This window comes from Mytilus galloprovincialis, chromosome 4, assembly GCF_965363235.1.
Source record: "Mytilus galloprovincialis chromosome 4, xbMytGall1.hap1.1, whole genome shotgun sequence".
Taxonomy (NCBI): Eukaryota; Metazoa; Mollusca; class Bivalvia; order Mytilida; family Mytilidae; genus Mytilus; species Mytilus galloprovincialis.
This window is the reverse complement of record NC_134841.1, coordinates 35842830-35868504: the sequence shown is the minus strand read 5'-3', so window position 1 is coordinate 35868504 and position 25675 is coordinate 35842830. Positions and strand designations below refer to the sequence as shown.

Genomic DNA, 25675 nt, shown 5'->3' with positions numbered 1-25675 from the left:
CGTATACTCACGTGGAGTTGTAAAGATGTGTTTTTCTGTGCTTTCCATTAATTTTACAAGAGTTTTTCCAAAATGATCTTTCTGTCTTGCAGGTGCCACAATAATACCTAAAAAATAAGAAAAAGAGAGGGTGTGTATGCATGCAAACATCCTACGTCTCTACAGTAAACATAATAACTAAAGCATAACTATGAAAGTAAACCGTCGTCCTATAGGGTCTTCACCTGCCTAAATAAATATAAAAATACAAGATTGACGAATTTTAATATAAAACAAAAATATGGATCATGACAAAAGAAAACAGTGATATTACAGAAAAATCAGAACGTTTAACATTCATTCTCATATTCGATTACAAAGTCAACCAGTAGTAGAAAATAAAAGAGCTTCATTCGGGGACGGCATTTTGGATTTTACCATTCGATTATGTGATGTCCCTATAGGTAATCTGGTACATTATTAAGTAGTTTCGATTCTATAAATAACTTTTATTTTATTTTATAAAAAATAAATTGGGAATGTGTCCATGTGACACAGATGATGCCCCCTCTTGTATATCATAAAATCATCATACATACCAGGATAAAATTTTGTATATATAAAGTTAAATAAACTGAAGAACATAAAAGTGACGCTACCCAAATCTGTACTTGATCTGAGTTTTATGGTAATAATTGTTGTGTGCAAGTTTCATAACATTTGTTTGAGGCAAACTAAAGTTAGAGAACGGAAACGAAATTTCAGCAATTGTTCCATTTGTAAATACCACCAAATTTCGATCTTGATCTGTATTTTGTGATAATAAGCATTGTGTATAAGTTTCATAACATTTGGTTGATGCTTACTTAAATAAGAGAACAAAAACGAACAATTCGACAATTTGTCGATTTGTTAAGGGGCATCATAACTCAAGAACGTTAAAGTAACACCAGCACAATTCAAACTTGATCTGTATTTTTTTTTAATAAGCATTGTATATAAGTTTTATAACATTTGGTTGAGGCAAAGTAAAATTATATAGCTCTTCAACGGTTTCGGTACTTATACATCCTCGGATTTCAAATGTTTGGCTTTGAGCGTTCCTGATGAAGGTAAATCCAGAAAAGCGCTTCGAACGCATTGAAATTATTAAAAGTATTGTTTTAAATTTTATTTATATATAATTAGAGAGATGGAAATGAAATAATCAGCAATTTTCCTTTTGTAAAGGGACATAACTTTAGATCGGTTTAAGTGTCACCACCAAAATTCAAACTTGATCTGTATTCTGTGGTAATAAGCATTATGTATAAGTTTCTGTACATTTGGTTGAGGCGAACTAAACAAATTTAGGACGTACGGACGTATGAACGGACTGACGTACAGACAGACAATGGTAAAAATTAATGCCCCCTCCGTTATAACAGGGACAGAAAAATATCAACAAAAATACCGAATAAGAGGTTAAAGTTGGAAGTTCATAAAACCTGACAAAATCAAACAACAGACTTTATCAACCAGAACGAACGGAAAAAAATGGTCAAGTTAAAATAATCTTCTATTAGCAAAATGTTTATCTAGTTTTCTTTATTGTTGCAACTGTGAACCAGTTTTTATCTATTATACGATATTAAGAAATAATACAATTAACTTAATTTACTTATCATTTTGCATAAAATTTTACATACAGCTCAAACGTATCTTCGACTTTGTACATCACTAGCTTTCAATTGTTTGGTATCATGATATGAGCGTGCTTCATGAAAGTGAACCAAGAAAGGCGCGTCCAACCAACCCGTGAACCAACTTTATTAAGTTTTTTTTTCAAATATAATATCAGCCAAGTTTTGTCAAAAGTTTAAATATTTGTCATTTTTCTGTGAGGCATAGTTTTCTCTTTCTTCCAAAATACAGGCCCCACGGTCAAAAAAACTTTCGAGCATGATATTTGTACTCAGACTCAAAAATCAACCAATCACATTGCTGGATTTCATGTTTATAGCAAGATTTTTGTGCTCAGAGCACTGAGCAAAGTTTAATGCCTTCAAGGCCAGGCCTTCTGGGAATGGTGCAATGCAAATTTGGTAAGTTATATATAGAAGAAGGGCGAAAGACACTAGAAGGACAGTCAAACTCATTAATAGAAATTAAACTGACAACACCATGGCTAAAAAAAAAATAAGATAAACAGTCAAATAATAGTACACAAGACTCAACATAGAAAACTAAAGAATAAGCAACGCAAACCCTACCAAAAACTGGGGGTGATATTAGATATCCGGATGTTGCTCCTGTATTACAAACCCGGCAAATAGTCTAGAATATCACTCAAATTTCCGAATGTTACAAAATGAAAATTAAAGTGATAAACACACAAACCTTTGTCCGGTACTACAACGTGTTCTGATAGTTCCAATCTGTTTTTCTTTACTGTAACCAATTCTACTGCGTCTAAATTTGACATTGTGGCTTTAATATGATTTTTTGCGCCGGGAATTTTATTTGATTTCCCAACACCTACAGATGCAGTCAAACCAATCACCTGAGAAATTTAAAAAAAAAATCAAAGTAAAATTTCACATTTACCATAAAATAATAACCAGTCAACTTAAACACATTTAAAGAATTTAGATATTTTCAGCTATACAAAATGCTTATGAATAGCTACCAACAAACGTTTTCAGATGTTCAAATTTTTACAGATTAATTTAAAGAAGACAAATGATACATAGATAAATTTGAGAATAACCTTGGGTAGTCTTTCTCGTTGAAAATTGTGGTCAAATTTTCTGTCCATGTAGTAATGCATAACTCTGGCATACGAATGTTTATCCTTGGCATGATGGCATTCGTCAAACACTAGCAAAGTAAAATCTTCAATCTTTATATCGCCGGACTTCAGAGAGTTGTCAAGTAATGCCGATGTTATCACTAAAATATCTCTCCTGTATAAAAAAAAAAATAATTAGAGTTTTATTCTTTTTCATAAATACTGATAGCATTGCTTTTGATGAATCATTAGACAGAGAAGCAAGACAATTGTTTAATATACTTAACAATTAACAGAGGACAAGATTTCAAAGGAACCTTCATCTTACCACTGAATTTGCAGATATACCGAAACTTTCCAATGGGAACAAACTGTGCCCCTCTACTCGCCGACTTGTTTCTTTATTATTATGAGGCTGACTTCATGCAGGAACTTCTTAGGAAGAAAGATAAGAAGTTAGCAATATCCTTTAACTCTACTTTCCGCTATATAGATGATGTTCTTTCACTAAACAATTCAAAATTTGGTGACTATGTGGAACGCATCTATCCAATCGAACTAGAGATAAAGGATACTACAGATACAGTTAAGTCGGCTTCATATCTTGACTTACATCTAGAAATTGACAATGAGGGTCGGTTGAAAACAAAACTTTACGACAAAAGAGATGATTTCAGCTTTCCAATTGTGAACTTTCCATTTCTAAGTAGCAACATTCCAGCAGCACCTGCATACGGGGTATATATCTCCCAATTGATACGATATTCCCGTGCCTGCATTTCCTATCATGATTTTCTTGATAGAGGTTTGTTGCTCACAAGGAAGCTATTAAACCAAGAGTTCCAAATGGTGAAGTTGAAATCATCCCTTCGTAAATTTTACGGACGCCATCACGAGTTGGTTGACCGTTATGGAATAACCGTTTCACAAATGATATCGGATATGTTCCTTACGTCGTAACTACAATCCCCTTCCCTTTCATGAATATGACCTACCGAATTAGACTATTTACCGGATTTGTAATCACTTAAGCAACACGACGGGTGCCACATGTGGAGCAGGATCTGCTTACCCTTCCGGAGCACCTGAGATCACCCCTAGTTTTTGGTGGGGTTCGTGTTGTTTATTCTTTAGTTTTCTATGTTGTGTCGTGTGTACTATTGTTTTTCTGTTTGTCTTTTTTATTTTTAGCCATGGCGTTGTCAGTTTGTTTTAGATTTATGAGTTTGACTGTCCCTTTGGTATCTTTCGTCCCTCTTTTCAACACTTTTAAAATTATGTTTTGCTTGCAACTAATACCCTACTGATCCATAGAAGATAAGTTAAATCAATAGGGGGAGGTCAAATATTGAAACCCCTATAGATGTTTCTAACCCTCTATGGATCCGTATTTCTTTTTAACATTTACGTATCAAAAACATTCTCTATAAATGTATGCTAAGTTTGGCAAAGCCATGACATCAAATATCCAAGAAAATGAAAGTTTTCCTCGATCCACGAAATTCAATGAATCCACCGTATGTTAGTTTTGAAGCCTGAAATAGTTTATTTTAACTTTACCATTATAATACTCTCAATTTCAAAGAACATTCTTAGAGAAGGTTTGACAATTATGAATGTTCAAATTGCACCTTTTTAACCATGATGATAACGGTTTTGGAAGTTTTTCCTCTCTGTGTATTTCTCCGGTGACAAGTTTTACTCTAAGTGGCTGGAGATATTCTTTGCATCTTTCTGCCTGCTGTTCGGCTAGAGCTTGTTGTTCCACCAAGACTGCAACTTTAACAATTAAGCCTTTACGAGACATCTTAGAGTTATGATCCTGAAATTATAAAACAAATGTTGTACATCATATTTACACAAAACAATAAAGATTTGAATATGTCAAATGGTAACTGAAGGGTTTTGTAAAGGCTTTAATGTTTCACAACATGTTTCATCCCTGTTTCATGTTTCTTCCTATTAAAGAAGAAACAATGCTAATATAATTTAAACTTTTACTACCAATCAGTATTTTACTTGGTATATTGAGATCGACTTTAAACTACCTTTGTATTGATATTTATAGGTTGACTGATTAGTTCATGATGGTTTAACGTCCATTAAAGCTTCGTGGCATATATAGGACAATGCCATATTTTGAAAAAATAATAATTGCATGCTTTCTGCTATATTACATTGTTACAAGCAAATTCTGAAGGTATACGTTCTTAAATATGCTTTCTCCCAACGTCAAAATTCTTACACAAACGTCATCCTTGTCGGAAAATGAATTATTGTTACTTCCAGCCTTCCAACATTTGCTCTTCATTATAACATGTTGCGTAATTGGCGAAAAAAAACCACCAGCAAATTCAAATAATTATTACGCTCTATTTCGTTTGACCAAGCTTTGAGTTGAATCCACGAATACCTTCACGTGTGGCGAGCACAAGATCATTTTTGTACATTTTTTCCTACAATTTGTTTTCTTCTATGTTTTACCTTGTTGAAAGGTTTGTTGTCTGATTGGCAGTGAATACCTGTTCAAGACAGAGACAGAAAAGGGCATAGAATGATGTCATTGAGTAATTAGTGCAAAAATCCAACATTTCACAACAAAAACATCAAAATTGAAACAGTTTTCCTTCTGGTCTTATGTCAACATTGGTCAATGGTATGTATGCAGCCGCATGTCGCCTTATATTTTATCCCATCTTCGCCGCTTACTTTAAACTTATTCAAATCAATACCATCGTTTGTTAAAGATTGCTTCCCCTCTAACCCAGCAAAAATTTGATGTGAATCAGCTTGTGTTTGTTTAAGTATGGATTAAAAGATGTGTGTTAGTCCGGTATGCTCACAATTCTTTTGCAAAACGAATACGGAACCAATTAATTAGCAAAAGACCAAAATATAACAAATTTTCTGAGCATGGCAATACATGTTAAGACTTATAAATGTTACAATCTTTCATAACTATGTATAAGCTCCTTTTTGCGTCTTCAACTCCAAATTGATATCGGAGAAAAAGATCAAAATGCGTATTTGAGTAGAAGACATATAAATGGACATCTTTTGTGTCTATCACACTTTACTTACAACCATACCTGTATGATATCCATAATAACATGAGTTTTTCCACATCCTGTTGGTGCAACGATCAGACAGTTCTTTCCGTCCTTAGCAGGTTCTGCAAGTTCTTTCTGGTATTTTCTTAGGCTTAAAACCTTTTTCGGTATTGTTTCATCATCGGAATCGGAATCGCTTTCCACTTCATCATAAGCTACAAGATAAATACATAGGACATCGTATACTGTGGATTCCAATTTATACATTAGAAAATGCCTGTACCAAGTCAGGAACATGACAGTTGTTATCCATTCGTTTGATGTGTTTCAGCTGTTGATTTGTCAATTTGATTAGGGACTTTCCGTTTTGAATTTTCATCGGGGTTGGGTATTGTTTTGATTTTACTTTTTATCATTTATTTTCGTAGATAACATTTTTTTGGTGGAAAAAGGAAGTATTATATGTTCGTGGTTTTACCAAGATATGGGTTCGATATGTATACAAGCTTATGGTAAATGTTTAAGTCATTACTTTTTTTAATTCGTGGTTCAAACTTCAAACAAAATACATGCAAATTGGAATCCAACGAATAATGATAAACCCACAGTATTCAAAACAAGCTGTTGACGTCCTAGATATTTATTTACTAATATTGTATCATGTTTTACTATTTTTTCGCGTAATTTAAATAAATGCCCCCTGGTACTTTTTTCTTGGTGGTCAACAGAACAGTGTTATAAATGGAAATACGATTCATTGAAGTAGCCCCAGTAGTTACTAAAGTAAGTCACAATGTATACTGCTTTACAATAGTGAGTAGAAGAGATCTTTTTCAAGGTTGGCCTGAATTATTATTGTGTTACAACATGGCTTTCAACCAATTCAGAATATAAAAAATATATAAAAATTCCATTCATGATAAATGTAAAATATTTGACCTTATAACCGACACCTGATTTGTGTACAAATGATGATTACCCCAATCTTATTTCCCATTGGAAGTATGGCGTTTACATATCATACGTAATAGGTTACGCTCGTACATCTTCACACTATGACCGCTTATTTAAAAGGGTATGCTTCTTCAACGTAGTTATAAGGTAGAACGACTTAGTCTAGACTGCATAAGCTTTAATATCACCTCATCACAAAATGGTTAACTGATGTGATGATTTGCCGTCTCAGCTAACTAACGACATATTTTTGCTATCTTAATTAGATCTTTAGACACAAGAGAAGTTGTATTATCTGTCATTTTCCACGATTAATATTTTGACTCAGAATGGTTATGGGTTGAAATATATCAATATACAATCTTATTATCTTACAAAAAGTATTTTATAGACAAAGCGGTTGTCTTGTACACAAAATTGTAATCATGCTAAATATGATGAGTCTATTTACACCTCCTGAGTCGATGCCATTGCTGGGGGCGGATTTCCTCCCCGAGGGTATCACCAGCTTAATAATTTGCATTGAAATACATTATTATACATATATTCATAAGAATGAATTGTTTACAAAATTTTTAATGTTTCGAGAAAAACAATACGGAAATTCCACCCAAGGAATAGATTACAATAGCTATATTTGGCAAAATCTTTCGCAGTTTGAGGTCCTCAGTGTTCTTCAACTTGGTGCTTTATTTTGCCTGATGTTTTTCATTCAAGCGTCACTGATTTGTCTTTTGTAGACGAAACGCGCGTCTAGAAAACATAACTGTGATCTTTAGATTTGTTGATGAGTTTATAACAAATGGATTATTTTATAGCCAAATATCGATCAATCGATTTGTTGTGGACAACATTTTGTTTTTTAACCTTTAATTATGTTAATAATGCACTCGAAGAACAAAAAGTCAATATACATTGCATATGTACATCACAATTCCTCCCATTCACCCTTCCCCCAAAAAAACAAAATAATTTACGCACGCATTTGAAGTATGTTGTGTTGTATTTCTTCTGGAGTTTCACTAACTGCAATAGCTAGGTCCCTATTAATTTGTTCAAATAATATTGAGTTTGGTTCTCTTTCCCCAAGATCTGAGGACAAAGACATATCTTTATCAACCACTTGCGGCTTGGCTGATTCAGTAGAAAACACATTTTTTTCAGACGTTTCATCACGTGACCGAAGATTATTTTCGTCAAATGACATCAAGCTGGACATAATAGAATCTTGGAGCTCGTCCATTGAATCTTCATGTTTCTCTTTTGGGCAACTCAAATTGTTTGTTGATTTTCTATAATTTTCTGAAACTAGATTACATTTTAACAAATTATTCCAGTATGATATATATGACAATTGTAATGAAATATAGATTCCACAACTGCAAAAAGTGATATTCCTCCACTCGAAACAGTTAAATTTTAATATTTAAAGCGCGAGGCTTGCCTAGCTTTTTAAATAATTAAAATTTAACTGTTGAGAGTGGAGAAATATCGTAATACACGAGTTATAGTGATGGAATCTGTTTCTCTAATCATTTTTATCCTTCCTTTCGAAAAATTAAAAAAAATTGTGTACTTTTTATGTGACGTCATCATGCCTTTTTAATGACACCACAAGAGGGAAATTCGAAAAAAAAAAAGAAAATTTAACGTCACAATTAAATTTCGACCAATCATTTGCCGAGAACAGATTTTTCACTAGTGAGGAGAAACATTTTTCTCACACCGATCAAAAAATGTGAAAATAGCACAAACATTAGAGAATAGAATCATTTTTATCAAAAAAATAAGTGAAAGATACCAAGGAGACATTTAAAACTCACAAGTCAAGCAAAAACTGCGAGAAAAAGTCCACAAAGTTAAACATATAAAATAAATGCAGAGGTCTGAAAGGGCAAGTAGTTCAAGCGTGATACAGCTCTGAATTTGGATTGTGATCAAATTTTTGACATAACATGGTTTTTTTTTTACACAAAACAAATGTCAAGATTTTACAAATCAATTAAAGATTTCTTCTTCAAACTTATTTAAATCTAAAATTAAATAGTTGACACAGCATAGGTTTCTAACACAAAATGAATGTGGTCTAATGAACTTAAAAATTTGTTTTTGCCTTTGAGCAATTCACTATGCTGTTGAATACTAATCCTCTCCAAAAAATGTTTGAAGAAATTTTCTTTTTATTTATGAAATCTGAAATGAGAAAAATTTAACCCCTCCCCCCCACCCCCCCCCCCCCCCACACACACACACATTTTTTTTTCACATCCCCGTTTCCCTTTTTCCAAAACTGATATCAATTCAAATTTCTATTGGAGTTTGCAACAATAACTACTCTTTTAAATACATCATAAAATATTAAAATGTAAAATAAAATGCTTGTTATCACTGAATGGTAAAGATTGGTTGGTAGTAAAAGTGAATATACATTGTTTATTGTATAAAACAATAAAAAAAACTTCATCAGCAACATTTCAATGAAGTTATTTACATAAAGTCATTGGCAAATAAAAATAGAAAAGGACATCATAGTCATGTCTGGCAAATGTCCAACATATATTATCTAAAAACATTTTAGATAAGATAAGGAAAAAAAGCTTCATCAGCAACATTTTATATTGGCAAATTTCCAATGAAGTTATTTACATAAAGTTATTGTCAAATAAAAATAGAAAATGACATCATAGTCATGTCTGGCTAATTTCCAACATATATTATCAGCTTCTATTCTATACAAAGAAAGATAACTCCAATTGAAAATAAAATGCTATTGCACAATATTGTGCAATTAGATATTTCTTGCTATTGTGCAATACTGTGCAATTGAAAATTTCTTGCTATTGCACAACACTTGATATGGAATCCTGATTTGGACCAACTTGAAAACTGGGCCCATAATCAAAAATCAAAGTACATGTTTAGATAAAGCATATCAAATAATCCCAAGAATTTAATTTTTGTTAAAATCAAACTTAGTTTAATTTTGGACCCTTTGGACCTTAATGTAGACCAATTTGAAAACTGGACCAAAAATTAAGAATCTGCATACACAGTTAGATTTGGCATATCAAACAACCCATTTATTCAATTTTTGATGAAATCAAACAAAGTTTAATTTTGGACCCCCATTTGGACCAACTTGAAAACTAGGCCAATAATTAAAAATCTAAGTACATTTTAAAATTCAGCATATCTAAGAACCCCAAGGATTCAATTTTTGTTAAAATCAAACTAAGTTTAAATTTGGACCCTTTGGACCTTAATGTAGACCAATTTGAAAACGGGACCAAAAATTAAGAATCTACATACATAGTTAGATTCGGCATATGAAAGAACCACAATTATTCAATTTTTGATGAAATCACACAAAGTTCAATTTTGGACCCTTTGGGCCCCTTATTCCTAAACTGTTGGGACCAAAACTCCCAAAATCAAACCCAACCTTCCTTTTATGGTCATAAACCTTGTGTTTAAATTTCATAGATTTCTATTTACTTATACTAAAGTTATGGTGCAAAAACCAAGAATAATGCTTATTTGGGCCCTTTTTTGGCCCCTAATTCATAAACTGTTGTGACCTCAACTCCAAAAATCAATCCCAACCTTCCTTTTGTGGTCATAAACCTTATGTTTAAATTTCATTGATTTCTATTTACTTATACTAAAGTTATTGTGCGAAAACCAAGAATAATGCTTATTTGGGCCCTTTTTTGGCCCTTAATTCCTAAACTGTTGGTACCAAAACTCCCAAAATCAATCCCAACCTTCCTTTCGTGGTCATAAACCTTGTGTCAAAATTTCATAGATTTCTATTCACTTAAACTAAAGTTATAGTGCGAAAACCAAGAAAATGCTTATTTGGGCCCTTTTTGACCCCTAATTCCTAATATATTGGGACCAAAACTTCTAAAATCAATCCCAACCTTCCTTTTGTGGTCTTAAACCTTGTGTTAAAATTTCATTGATTTCTATTCACTTTTACTAAAGTTAGAGTGCGAGAACTAAAAGTATTCGGACGACGACGACGACGACGACGACGACGACGCCAACGTGATAGCAATATACGACCAAAAAATTAAAATTTTTGCGGTCGTATAAAAAATAACGTCTCATTTCGGACTGTTTTTCATTTTGTGATCGTGTATCCTTCGTAAACTCATACATACTTATATCTATTGTTGCAAAATAGAAAGTACTCTTACTTGTATTGTGGTTTTTTTTCATTCTGAGGTTCAAGTTACCTGATACATAGTTTTCTTTAACGTCAGATTCGTTTGCATTTGATTCAGTTCCTTTCGATTCAACAACAGTACATTCTGTGATACTAGTCTTAAGCCGTACGTCGGAGGGATTGTGTCCATATTTTTTCTGTATCTCTGAAAAGTCAACAGCGTTTAAGTAAACAAAGATATAGCATTAAAGATAAAATTCGAATATCCCAGGCCATGTGTAAATGTTCAACAAATCTATGGCTTCCATGAATTAATTCGTAACTGCTTTAACTTTAACATGCTCAATTCCTAATTTCTAGCAACTACTCAATTTGCACAGAGTAATGTTTTATTGAATTTTTCACTCATAGCCAGTTTGAATACGTTACTATCAATACTTTTATTCGAACGAAATACGGTCAGATTTAATTCTTAAAAAGAGTATTCCGGGGTGAGATTTATCATTAATAAAATTTGAATGTTAAACCGTTTAAAAAATGTATGAGCAAAAATACTTTATAAAATTGAGAAAGGAAATGGGAAATGTGTCAAAGCGACAACAACCCGACCATAGAGAAAACAACAGCCGAAGGCCACCAATGGGTCTTCAATGTAGAGAGAAACTCCCGCACCCGGAAACGTCCTTCAGCTGGCCCATTAAAAAATATGTATACTACTAGTTCAGTGATAATGAACGTCATACTAAACTCCGAATTATACACAAGAAACTAAAATTAACCAGGTGCTCCGCAGGGCGCAGCTTTATACGACCGCAGAGGTCGATCCTTGAACAGTTGGGGCAGGTATGGACAAAAAATTTAAGCGTGATACAGCTCTGAATTTGGATTGTGATCAAATTTTTGACATTATATGGGTTTTTTACACAAAACAAATGTCAAGATTTTACAAATCAATTAAAGATTTCTTCTTCAAACTTATTTAAATCTAAAATTAAATAGTTGACACAGCATAGGTTTCTGACACAGAATGAATGTGGTCTAATGAACTTAATTTTTTTTTGCCTTTGAGCAATTCACTATGCTGTTGAATATTAACCCTGTCAAAAAAATGTTTGAAGAAATTTTCTTTTTATTTATAAAATCTGAAATGAGAACAAGTATGGACACAACTTTTAAGCTAAAATATTTTAGATAAGATAAGGAAAAAAAAACTTCATCAGCAACATTTTATATTGGCAAATTTTCAATGAAGTTATTTACATAAAGTTATTGGCAAATAAAAATAGAAAATGACATCATAGTCATGTCTGGCAAATGTCCAACATACATTATCTCAAAACATTTTAGATAAGATAAGGAAAAAAAGCTTCATCAGCAACATTTTATATTGGCAAATTTCCAATGAAGTTATTTACATAAAGTTATTGGCAAATAAAAAAAGAAAATGGCATCATAGTCATGTCTGGCAAATTTCCAACATATATTATCAACTACTATTCTATACAACGAAACTTTAAGATAACTCCAATTGAAAATTAATTGCTATTGCACAATATTGTGCAATTAGATATTTCTTGCTATTGTGCAATACTGTGCAATTGAAAATTTCTTGCTATTGCACAATACTTGATATGGAATCCTGATTTTTTGGACCAACTTGAAAACTGGGCCCATAATCAAAAATCAAAGTACATGTTTAAATAAAGCATATCAAATAAGCCCAATAATTTATTTTTTGTTAAAATCAAACTTAGTTTAATTTTGGACCCTTTGGACCTTAATGTAGACCAATTTGAAAACAGGACCAAAAATTAAGAATCTACATACATAGTTAGATTCGGCATATCAAAGAACCCCAATTATTCGATTTTTGATGAAATCACACAAAGTTCAATTTTGGACCCTTTGGGCCCCTTATTCCTAAACTGTTGGAACCAAAACTCCCAAAATCAATCCCAATCTTCCTTTTGTGGTCATAAACCTTGTGTTTAAAATTTCATTGATTTCTATTTACTAATACTAAAGTTATTGTGCGAAAACCAAGAATAATGCTTATTTGGGCCCTAATTCCTAAACTGTTGAAGCCAAAACTCCCCAAATCAATCCCAACCTTCCTTTTGTGGTCATAAACCTTGTGTCAAAATTTCATAGATTTCCATTTACTTAAACTAAAGTTATAGTGCGAAAACCAAGAAAATGCTTATTTGGGCCCTTTTTGGCCCCTAATTCCTAAAATGTTGGGACTAAAACTCCCAAAATCAATCCCAACCTTCCTTTTGTGGTCATAAACCTTGTGTTAAAATTTCATTGATTTCTATTCACTTTTACTAAAGTTAGAGTGCGAAAACTAAAAGTATTCGAACGACGACGACGACGACGACACAAGACGCAAGACGACGCAGGACGACGACGCCAACGTGATAGCAATATACGACGAAAAATTAAAATTTTTGCGGTCGTATAAAAATCATACAAGACTAACAAAGGCCAGAGGCTCCTGACTTGGGACAGGCGCAAAATTGTGGCGGGGTTAAACATGTTTATCAGATCTCAACCCTCCCCTATATCTCTAGCCAATGTAGAAAAGTAAAGGCATAACACTACGCACATTAAAATTGTTTATCAATACATGCACAAGTCTGCCTTCCTCTTCCGCAAAGTCGCTGATTGGATCTCATGGGGCAGAATTTACCTATCATCAACATGTTAATGTTTTTCGACCTTAAAATGTTTTGTAAAGTTTGTCATTCTTTCACTATAAATTGAATGACCTATACTCCTTTAAACGAAATGCAATACCTTACCTTTGAACATGTCTGAGTCAACTTCAAAGACAAGTCCTTCTTGTTTATTAATGTAAAGAATCTCCATAAACTTCGGATACCATGAATTTGGCTGTCTCTTCGATAAGCACGACAATAAACGGTATGCAGCCAATATTTCACCTTTTTGTGTGTCAATTTGTAGTATTGCCTGTTTATCTATGTCATTGATAAGCTTTTCTTGGTACAACCATGGCAATATTTCTCTTGGTTTTATATTGTTGGAAAGTTTGCATTCAAATAAATTAATAGCGTTTTCCCATTGTTCAGCCTCTGCACTGATCGTAAAATTGCCTTCAATGAATTCGTTGAGCCATATCAATCCTGAAAACAATTTATGTGAATATTTTGATATTTAGTTTTTCAAAATGATTAAAAATAAGGGGTGCATTGTAAGTTGCATTATAATTCACAAGAGTGTTTAATTAATTCAATTATTGTATTTGTATGACACTGACAATATGAAGTATAAAGTTAGTTTTGGAATTGAGATAAATCAAATATTATTTAGAAACATATACCTTACTAAATTGTGATTTTGTCATATGATTACGATAAATTTACCTGCATCAACTAAAGCTCTTTTGAATGCTTGCCATTTCCCAGGAATTTCTTTATTGTCTAAAAGGTCCAGTACTTTCTCCATTGCTCTCTGTGGTGATTCATCTTCAATATTACGAATTTCTCGTTTTTCTTCTATAGAAAAGTCAAAACTGAGGTCAAAACATCAGATGGTAAACAAAACTTTGTATCAAAGGGGGCGCCAATGTTTATTTTTTTCCTTAAAAACTAAGTATTTTTAGATCATGCGTAACCCATGACTGGCCAGGATCAAACTGAAAGTTGCTTGAAAAACTAATGTGTGTAGCTTATTTTGACAAAATGGAACAAAACTAACAACTGCTGTTGAGAAATTACTTAAAATTCGACTTTTATAGTAGTTGAAACCTATTAAATAAATAGTAGCAACTGTTGTTTTTTTAAATTTTTGTCTGAATTGTAGCTTATGTCCAGTTAAATCAAGCAAAAACACTATAGGTTTAATATCTGTAATTTAAATGTTTGTTACCTATCTGCATTCAGAAACAAAGACTGCAACTACCTGAAACAAGACATCCCAGGGATTGCTTTGGTATTATATTATTTCCCATATTATTATTTTACATTTGGTTTCTTAGATTATCCAGAGATGAACATAAAAAAAATCCCGTTCTAACACCGACGCAATATATGCACAATTCTAAAAACAAAATCTACTTATTGATACTGACAACGACTTCTAGAAAAGGTACCCAATGCTCACAATATTGTGTCCAATTAATAAGTTTCTGATTATCCTATTACAAAATTGTTTCGACTGCATTGACAAGAAATAATTTTCAAATAGATACATAGGTTTCTAACACAGAAACAATGCAGTCTAAACATATTAACATTTAAATTTTGATATTCACGTTTTACACGGTCCAATATCCAAAATGTAATTGTATACATGGTAATGTCCAACATATCAAGAACACAATGAACTTATCTTTTTATGAAAAAACAAGTTTAATTTTGAACCCGATTTTGACCAAACAAGAAAGCTTGGCCTAAAATCAAAAATATAAGTACATGTTAAGATTCAGCAGATCAAAGAACCCCAAAAAATTAATGTTTGCTAGGATCAAACTCAGTTTAAACTTGGACACTTTGGACCAATATGTGAACCAACTTAATAAAGGGGCTCAATGTTAATACTTTAAATACACGGTAAGATAAGGCATATCAAAGAACCCAAATATTTAAATCTTTGGTGAAATCATACAAAGTTTAATTTTGGACCCTCGGGACCTCATTGTGGACTAACTTAAAAATAGGCGCTAAATTAAAAACGTATATTTCATGTTACATTCAGCATATCAAAAATAACCAAGAGCTAAGGCTTTGAATTAAAACCCCATTGAACATCGGTCGAGAAGTAAGCAATTAATACAAGGAATTAGTAAAGTATTATCTTTGACCCTATTCCTAATCGGTTAGGACAATAACCCCCTATCCCCGAAATCAATCAACGCTTTCCATTTTGACATTGAACCTTATGGTACAATGTCATAAAGATCCTTATACTTATACTCAAGTTTTCGTCCGGAAACCAAACGATTCTTTGTTGTTTTGGGACATTAATTCCTAAAAGGTATTAGCTATAACACCTAAAACTAATCCAAACCCTCTTTAGAGGAATGGAACTATTTCATTAAAAATCCGTACATAAGTTAATGATCTGAAACAAGACGAATACTTGTTTTCTACCTCTGATACTTGAACGGTAAGGAAAATGACCGCCAAAGTCAATCCAAACATTCCTTTTTGGCACGTACTTCGTGGTACATTTTCATAGAGATCCACAAACTTGTACTTAATCTATTGTATGGAAATCAAAAGTCATTGGACGTCGACGACGACAACGAATACAGCTCCGTACCATTAAATGACCGCAATGCAGTCGTATCAATAGCGCATCTTGATAAACGATAAAAAAAAAAAAAACCAAGAATGTGTCCCAGTACACGGATGCCCCACTCGCACTATCATTTTCTATGTTCAGTTGACCGTGAAATTAGGGTCAAAACTCTTATTTGGCATCAAAATTAGAAAGATCATATCATAAGGAACATGTGTTCTAAGTTTCAAGTTGATTGGACTTCAACTTCACCAAAAACTACCTTGACCAAAAACTTTAACCTGAATCGGGACGAACGGACGTACGGACGTACAGACCAGAAAACATAATGCCCCTCTTCTATCGTAGGTGGGAGCATAACAAACCAGGAGGACATCAAAAGGACCGAAATAGAACAACTAAAAAGTGATTGAGAGAAAATAATGTGTAAATTGGTAATGGAATTTGATGCGACTTTCGTATAAATGGGAGGTTAAACGCTATAAAACCAGGATCGATCAACCATTTTCTACATCTGAAAATGTCTGTACCAAGTAAGGAATATGACAGTTGTTGTCCATTCGTTTGATGTGTTTTATCATTTGATTTTGCCATTTGATGATGGATTTTTTGTTTTGAATTTTCCTCGGAGTTTGGTATTTTTGGAATTTCACTTTTTTATGTTTAAATCGGTCGGTGTGTGTATATATATGAAAATATAACCAAAACGCTTACCTACAAGGCGACTCAAAAAGGAGAAGTCCATAAAAACCCCACAAAATTAAGTGCTATCATTCAAGGGAACAAGTGAAAAACATCTGCTCTATTCCTGACTCGGTACTTGTATTTTCTAAAGAAATGGTGAGTTAACCAGTTTATCAAACCTTATTTGTAAGTATTTTATTTAGTTCAAACGTTAAATTATTATCAATTACAAAATTAAAACATACATGTGATCATAAAAAGAAACAAAATTAGAAAAAAAATGCTTTTCATTGAAAAGGACAATAAAAATCATAGATATAACGGAAACGGCCGAGTTATTTAGAGAACTTGTATTACAGATACATATAGTTCCATTATATTGACAAAATTAGACGAGAAACCCAAACTGACATAATAGGTTAATATGACAATAACTTGTATCCAGCATCCGAAACTGTAAACATACATTACAGAAATACAACACAACTGACTTAACAATAAGCTGTCAGATAGACAGCAAAACATACTTTCCTGTGATACTCTTAGCCCGTATTTGGCACAACTTTCAATGCTCTTCAACTTTGTACGAAACGCGCGTCTGGCGTACTAAATTATAATCCTGGTACTTTTGATAACTATTTACACCACTGCTGGGTCGATGCTACTGCTGGTGGACGTTTCGTCCCCGAGGGTATCTACAGCCCAGTAGTCAGCACTTCGGTATTGACATGAATATCAATTATATGGTCATTTTTATAAATTTCCTGTTTACAAAACTTTGAATTTTTCGAAAAACTAAGGAGTTTCTTGTCCCAGGAACAGATTACCTTAGCCGTATTTGGCACAACTTTTTGTAATTTTGGATCTTCAATGCTTTTCAACTTTGTACTGGTTTGGCTTTATAACTATTTTGGTATGAGCGTCACTGATGAGTCTTATGTAGACGAAACGCGCGTCTGGCGTACTAAATTATAATCCTGGTACTTTTGATAACTATTTCCTGCAGAGGTCAAACTTTGAGCAGTTGAGAGCAAGTATGGACAACAACATTTTGTACTTAAAACTTAAAACAGCTCTGAATTTGGATTGTGATTAAATAATTGATACAACATAGGTTTGTGACTCAAAATAAATGTGGTCAGGGACTGAACATTTTGAAATTGGACTATACTTTTCCTATTACGGTCCAATATCCAAAAAAGTACATTGATGGAACCACTTATAAAAAAAAATCATTTTTCATGAAATACTGGTAATTTAAAACAATTTACGTTCAAAGAAAATGATCTCAAACTTGTCTCCATGACCCAGTAATGCAAATGTAAAATTAGATATGATTTCACCACTAAAACTTGTTCCCTCAAATAAGATAATTTATGATATGATCAAATTATAATCAAATATAATTTTAATAGTTCCAAATAATTTTTCTTTCATATGTCATATATAAATTTATATCTTATCTGTAACTAATCTATTAAAGTCAACAACTTTATCTACCCAGTGTTATGTAATGAAATATATCCGTTAATAAAAATAGATTATTATCCAATGAAAATGATATTTGCAAATCTTGACACCAAAACGGGATCAAGTAAAAAGTTAACTTTAAAGTCATATGAAACGAGTGAGTGGTGAGAAGTAATGTTTATCCAATTCTTGAACCAATGCATGTATATATCATAAACTTAGTCCTCTGTGTACGATTTTATCATTTTTTACGCAAATATATCGTATAATCGTCAATTTTTTTTCTCTCTGTCTGTTATGATTTAACAAATATGGCTGCTCATTAAATGCCGTGTTTTGAAGCCGAAGTTGACCGATTGTCACCATATAGTAAACAAATAACAAAAAGCATGGGTATTGAGCACGTGTTTAACAGGTACAAACAGATAATTGTTTATTTTAATGACAGATCCATGCGTATTGTGATTACCGGATTTTTACGAGGAGGGTTACGCTCAGGTCACTATGCATACGGAAAATAAGTCGGCGAATTGCTTCCTGGAAGCAAGCAATTAAAAATAATTAAACTTCTTCTAAATGTGGACAAATTAAAGAATTTTCCTCAGAAAAAAGTATATGTACATAAGTTGTATAATGAAAGCTTTCCATTTAGTTATAAAAAACATATGCATATTTTTTTTTAATTTGAGGTTTCTTATGACTTTAACACACATAATAAAAATAAATTATCATATAACAACTGTGAAATCTACCTTCCAAACACACATGACTTTAAAAAAAAGTTATAAAGAAATGTTTGACAACTCCTGACTAATCAATTGAACAGATACAATCATTGATAGACTATCTTTACATTTCAGCAACAAATACAAAACTTGGTTAATTTCTGTTCTAAAGGAAATAACTCGATCACATAATAGGTAAATTTCTGGTTACTAGAAGGGATAAAACTTCAAGAACGAGAAAAGCAAAAGTCGTGAAAATTGAATTTAGTCACAGGAAACAACATATCAAATTTTATAAAATTTCATTGAAAGCGTTTTTATGTAAAAGAACAGATACTGTTTGGCAAGCGCCCGACAGCCCGTTCGCCCACTCACCGTGCATCCCCAAATAAATAAACGAAAATCCGGTTAAAAATTCAAACAAACATGCAAATTAATCATAAATAAAATTCTCCGCAGGGCGCAGCTTGATACGACCGCAGAAGTCGAACCCTGAACAGTTGGGGCAAGTTTGGACACAACATTCAAGCTTGATACAGCTCTGAACTTGGATTGTGGTTAAATAGTTGACACAGCATAGGTTTCTGACACAGAATGAATGTGGTCTAAGATCTTAATAATTTTAAATTGGACATTTACCTTTTATGGTCCTATATCTAAAATCTAAATACATGGTTAGATTCATTATATTAAACAACCCAAGAATTCAATTTTTGATGAAATCAAATAAAGGTCAATTTCCGACGGAGTCAAATAACGGAAAAACTAAAAATGAAAAAGTAAAACGAAAGGAAATACAACTTCAGCACCTTGAATATATAACTCAAAACCATTCTGTATTATTTGTAAAGTAGACACTGAATATTTATCTTTCATGCCTTGGGACTTTCCAATGACTTTTTTTTAGGGAAATGACAAGACGTTCTTTGAGAAAACCCTGGCTCATTATTTTTTGGTTCAAATATTGATGGTGTATTATTATTTTACCAAGCCTGCGTAGCAGATGCATGCTCTTACGTATCTTCTTTTTTTAGAAATGCATACTAGGGTGAAGTTGGTGTATTAATATTAAGGTGCGGGGAATTCATAATATCAGAAATGACCTGTCTATAAAATGATACGAAGGAAACAGTATATAGTTTCCTAATTGTCTAGTTCTGGAGGATAATATTAATGTGGCCCTATCAGAAGGGTTTGGATTGTTAAAGGTAATAACGGTAATAGCTGTATGTGAATTTAAATAATCTAGCTTCTTTGATATTCTTTTTTATAAAAAGTGTCGAGAGGAACTCGGACACAAATGAAAATAGAAAAGGTGGGTCAGGAGATATTTGGTCCCGTTGGAATGTCGACATTCTGCTAGAAAAGTCTACCTCCAAATTCAACAAATATTTTGCCAACGAGAAACTCCAACATACTGATCGTTTGTTCTTTGATGTAGCATAATTTGTTTTTGGGCTCGTTTAAAAAAATATGTAGAATTATATCCTAAAACAATACATTTGTAGAAGATGGCACCATATGTATGGTTGAAAGCGTTGTAGATTATTTCTTAAAGATGGGTTTTAATTTTTCATGTGGTGTGGGGTGTACAGGGTGGAAAATTCATAGGTTTTCATATGATTTATTTCAGAAAATGACTAAGATTTTAAAGCTTCCAGAATTTCTGTTGAGTCCCTAAGAATCCACATATCCGTGAGTTATCATTATTACAGTTTTTATGATATCCCTCTTTCACTATAAATTATAAATTATAAATGTTTGCAAACAAACGTGACAAACCTGGACTAAATAAGGTCCCAATATTTCCTAATAAATCAGATGGTGTGACTTTCTGGACTATTTGTTTACGAAACAACTTAACGATCAGTTTTCTCCAATGATCATCTGTTGATATGTCGTCTGCAGCATCAACTGCATCCATCCTCTCTGAATCAGAAAACAAATTGAATAATATAATAAAAAAGTAAAATTTTCAAAAAATATTAAGTTGATTTCAAACAACAATATTTTGTGTGTAAAGCTAGGCCTCACAAATTAGTGGAAATATAAATATACATTACAAATTAAATAATTATAATCAAAAATATTGTTTCTGCTTGACGTTTTGTAGGAAATAGGAACGCCTTATACGTATATATCCTTAAGAAAAATATTCCTCATGATACTTAAATGCAGAAAATTCCAATAAGTTGACTGTCTTGTTTATCTTGTCAATAATTTGGTTTATAAGCAGGTTACTTAGTGTGAATGTGTATTCATATTTTGTTATAGTTAAAATGTACTTAAATCATTCTAATCATTCTAATCATTTTATGTGCTTTATTTTAAAATTCATTTGATTGTATTTCTTAAATTTTGGGCACCATGATTGGTTAATAAAATTATCTTATTTTATCTTATCTATCTAAGATATATTACTTTTTGATGAGTTTGATTCCAAATCTTTAGCTGCTCTCTCCAATCCTACTTCATATAAACTTCTTGTCAACTCTTGATACCAATTACTGGAAGACGAATTAATGACTCTGTCTATCAAAACTATCAATCCTGCTTTGATTCCTCTATTATAACATTCTGTTCCAATATTTTGCACATCTACTTCCAAAAGCACTCCATTATCTTTCAGAACTTTTGACAGTTTCTCAGGCTCAACTTCTTCATTGTTCAAGGCTTGAACTAATTTCCGTAGTCGTGGTATAACTTCAGGATTGTATTCTTTCAAATAGATTTTAGGAACAAAAACAAAATCTAGAAATAAAAATTGAAATATATTTATTAGTTGAAAGAGTTTCTCTGCGATGGAAACGAAATGAAACTATGACAATGCCATAGCACAGTTTAGTTTCCTTATTGTCATGCATTTATCAGAACTGGTTACATGTACCAGTTAGCGTATCTTTGTATACCTCCAAGCATTTTTTTTTAAATTAGACGAATGTCCAAACACAGATGAATATCATTACTCTACTTTAGCTCATCAACCATGTATCTTTAATGGTCCAAAACATGTTCAGCTGAAATGACTGCAATATGAAAATATCACTTTAAAAATCTGATTCGCCTTTTCTGGATTTACTTCCATTGGGATCAGACATTCTTGAAAGCGAAGGATGGTCTAGTACTTTTAAAAATACGTGAAGAGTTATGTGACCTAAAGTGTACATAAAAAGAATAACCAAAGTAAAAGAAAAATTTGCGTGAGAGCTTACGCGCCTTAGTTTCTTAATAATTTCTATATTCATCAATCAAGCCGTTTAAAGATCTCCTTGCATATATCATATCATAGTTCTGTCTGTCTGTACCTTAGTTACACGACGAGTACACTATGTAACGTAGTTAGTAAACTAATGAAATGTATGTAGTTGGACCCTAATCATCAAATTTCTGATTGAATGATTCATGTATTTATCCATCTATTTATCTTTTAATTTATCTATTAATCATCATCATTTATATATTTCAATTTTTCAAGTTTAATGATAATTTACTTTAACTTGACTGACTTACCCACATTCGTCAGTGCCTCAATCAACGAGTCCCATTTGTCGGAGTCATCACTGTGTAATATGGATTCCAATATAAAATTCACTTTACTCTCGTTGGTATCTTTCCTCGCTCTTAAATCATCGACAATATCTACAAACAAGTTTGAGTTTAGATTTCTTATTAGCTATAAAAAAATAACCTTACCAGCATTTTATCAGAATATTGTATACCATATTTTACAAGATGTATATATTTGTAAAAGAAAAATGTCAACATTAAAAAAAAATGTCCCCTACATTGCACATAGTTTATCTGTCCAAGGTTAAATAACTTGAACAAAACTTGATATTTAATAAATATCTTAGAGTAATGAAGGTTTGAATGAAATGCAAAGCAATTTCAAACATCAATATATCCAAGGGGTATAACTCTTAAAAAACCTGTCCGAGACATCGTGATATAAACCTTTTATAATTTGTTGATAAACATCTGTCAAAAATAGCTCACCTGTGAGGGCTTAGGGACTTTCCTTTTAGAATTTTCCTCGGAACTCAATATTTTTGTGATCTAACTTTTTACAATGTATTTTTCAATTTATATAATTTTTCTAGGGACCAAATCTCTTTTATAGATTTTTTTATATTCGAAATTTTCAGAGACGTTGCTGACACAAATCTTTGATGTGAGTTTTATAAACATCAACGCAAAGAATTGTACACGTGAGAGCGCTATTAAGACAGGACAGATGAACGCCTTGTATATCTATGTCCCCTGCAACACGTCATACAAAAAAGGGGGTGTAGAAAAACGAAAACAGAATATAAAACAAAACAGAGAAAACTAAAGACTGAGCAACACGAACGACCAAAAAAACGTAGTAGATCGCAGATGATCCGAAGGATAAAAAGATCCAGTTCAAAAAGTCGCCGTCGTCGTGTTACACCGTGACTGTTGTTCATTCAAGTACAAACCCGATGAAAGTATATTTCGGCTCTGTTACATTTAAGGAAAAGATGACGGGTTTGTAATTACGATAATTGGAAGATATCTGTCGTAATCTGTGGAATAGATATTCCAAACTGTTAACCATGCATGTGATGGCGTCCGTAAAATCTGATTGCGATTCAATGTGCTAAATCAAATCAAACTGTTCAAATCTTAACCAACTGCTGTTATCATGGTTATGGATGTCATTGGTTATAAAATATAGAAAAATAATCAGAATATTCGTTTTGCATTTTCAGCTTCAATCTCTGGATGAATTTTTTACTATCGAACATATTTCAAATTAGATGCAGGAAGTGAATGTTCTTTGTAACTATTTAACATACGCTTACATGTCTCGCCGGTTTTACTCATCATTGAATTTATGTTGAAAGTCTGTAACATGAAGTTTTTACCACAAGTATCACATATATATGAACATCTTACAATCATTCCATACACCAAATAAAGTTGACACACTGCTTAAAGTACTTGAAAAACAGATAACAACACAAAATCTTAACATTGACCAATGAACCATGAGTATATGGTCAAGGTCAGACAAAACCTGCCAGAATAAGAAATGTCCAATACAGTCATTCCATACACCACATATAGTTCTTTTTTTAGAAACGGACTTATGTGTCATTTTGGTCTCATTGGCAATCATACCACATCTGCTTTTTTTATAATTAATCACGTAACTTCAACCTTGATAACTGATCCATGAAATGAGATCAAGGTCAGGTGAATCCTGTCTGACGGACATGTTTACATTACAAGGAACCCACATATCAAATATAGTTATCCTATCATAAGTGAAAAATTTACATTACAAAAAAAAGTTTTTTTTTTCAGTCACAGAACCATGAAAATTAGGTCAAGGTCATTAGACCATATGACGGACGGAAATTTGCAAACAAGATATAAAGCATCCAGTAGGTCCTCTAACTTCTCAAATATATAGCTTTTTACAAATAGTTTACGCCGCGCTGTCGGATAGTAATACCTAAAAATGGCTGTATTTGTTCCATTATATGTACAAACTTATGCAGTACCTAAATATATAACAGTTACATGGATTTTAATTTTAGAAAATTAAAAAAACTCACCTGCACGTATTATTATATGATTATGTCATTGGTATACATGTACAAAAAAAATGTAGTAGGTATAAAGATAAACTATGTAGGGAATATCCCCTCGGTATTGTATTGATTAAATGAACAATAGAGGGACAATAGCTTTTTGCAGTTCAATAAGTTCAATAAGTGATTTGATAAACAGTGTTGACGAATATTGTCCAAGTGACAATCTTTCACTGGTAAATTAAAATCTAAAAAGATAAACATTTTAAATCATTTCAATTTCTTCCATTTAAGTTCTATATCCCAGTTGCACAGATTTGTCTGTACTCAGGATAAATATCGTAGTACAAACATACATGTAACAGTTTTTGAAAAATTATTACGATATATATAAATAAACCTTAACCGTGATCAATATAAGTATCTGCCATAGATTATTCAAAACTTACCATCTCCAAGAATACGTTTTATTCTTCTGGAACAAATCAATTCCCCTGATTTAACAGTCTGTGCTATGAGAGAATTAAATATTTCCAAAACTTCTAAATCGTTTCTTTGTTGCTGATCACCGCTCTTACAAGTGTCCATTATCAATGTTCTACCTTTTACCACATGTACCAATGATGACGAGATTACGAGACTTATCTTCAAAACCAAATATAAATCTGGATTTTTCCAAATCTAAAAATAGAATCAGCAGAGAAAATTTACATGACGTGTTGTTATAGTTATCTTAAAAAAATCATTATTTACTTTACAAATAGAACACCTTAAATAACAAATTGCAATAATCAATATATTTCTATTTTCAATTGACGAATGTCATCTTAATTGCAACTCCTACATAAACTGAAAGTTGTATGCTAAATATTAGTCAGTACATAATACGTGCACGTACGTAATCGATCTATATCTTTTTTTATATACAAGTGTGGACACAGATCAGTGTGGATAGTATGTTTTTGGATGTGTGACAGTGTGTTCTGACCAAAATAGTTCTCTGCCCCCTCCCCATAGGATTATATGTTTAACTGTGTTGCTCAGTG

At 32.4% G+C, this 25675-nt stretch overlaps 1 protein-coding gene across 2 annotated transcripts in view; it reads right to left on the bottom strand.

Annotated features, from left to right (window-relative positions):
* The window catches only part of LOC143072004 (ATP-dependent RNA helicase DHX58-like), a 31096-nt gene extending 5854 nt beyond the window's left edge, over window positions 1-25242 (bottom strand). Inside the window, exons 1-13 of one of the 2 annotated variants that reach the window (XM_076246748.1) lie at window positions 25079-25242; window positions 22579-22707; window positions 21490-21819; window positions 20851-20997; window positions 14311-14442; window positions 13729-14070; window positions 10995-11129; window positions 7735-8061; window positions 5839-6014; window positions 4381-4571; window positions 2729-2924; window positions 2359-2521; window positions 12-107 (exon numbers count right to left, since the gene is read on the bottom strand). In XM_076246748.1, the coding sequence (XP_076102863.1) occupies window positions 12-107; window positions 2359-2521; window positions 2729-2924; window positions 4381-4571; window positions 5839-6014; window positions 7735-8061; window positions 10995-11129; window positions 13729-14070; window positions 14311-14442; window positions 20851-20997; window positions 21490-21819; window positions 22579-22707; window positions 25079-25217 (2503 nt within the window). In that variant the 5' untranslated portion in view covers window positions 25218-25242. The remainder of the gene's footprint in view (window positions 1-11; window positions 108-2358; window positions 2522-2728; window positions 2925-4380; window positions 4572-5838; window positions 6015-7734; window positions 8062-10994; window positions 11130-13728; window positions 14071-14310; window positions 14443-20850; window positions 20998-21489; window positions 21820-22578; window positions 22708-25078) is intronic. The other variant, XM_076246749.1, reaches the window with a different exon arrangement.
* Between the last annotated feature and the right edge of the window lie 433 nt (window positions 25243-25675).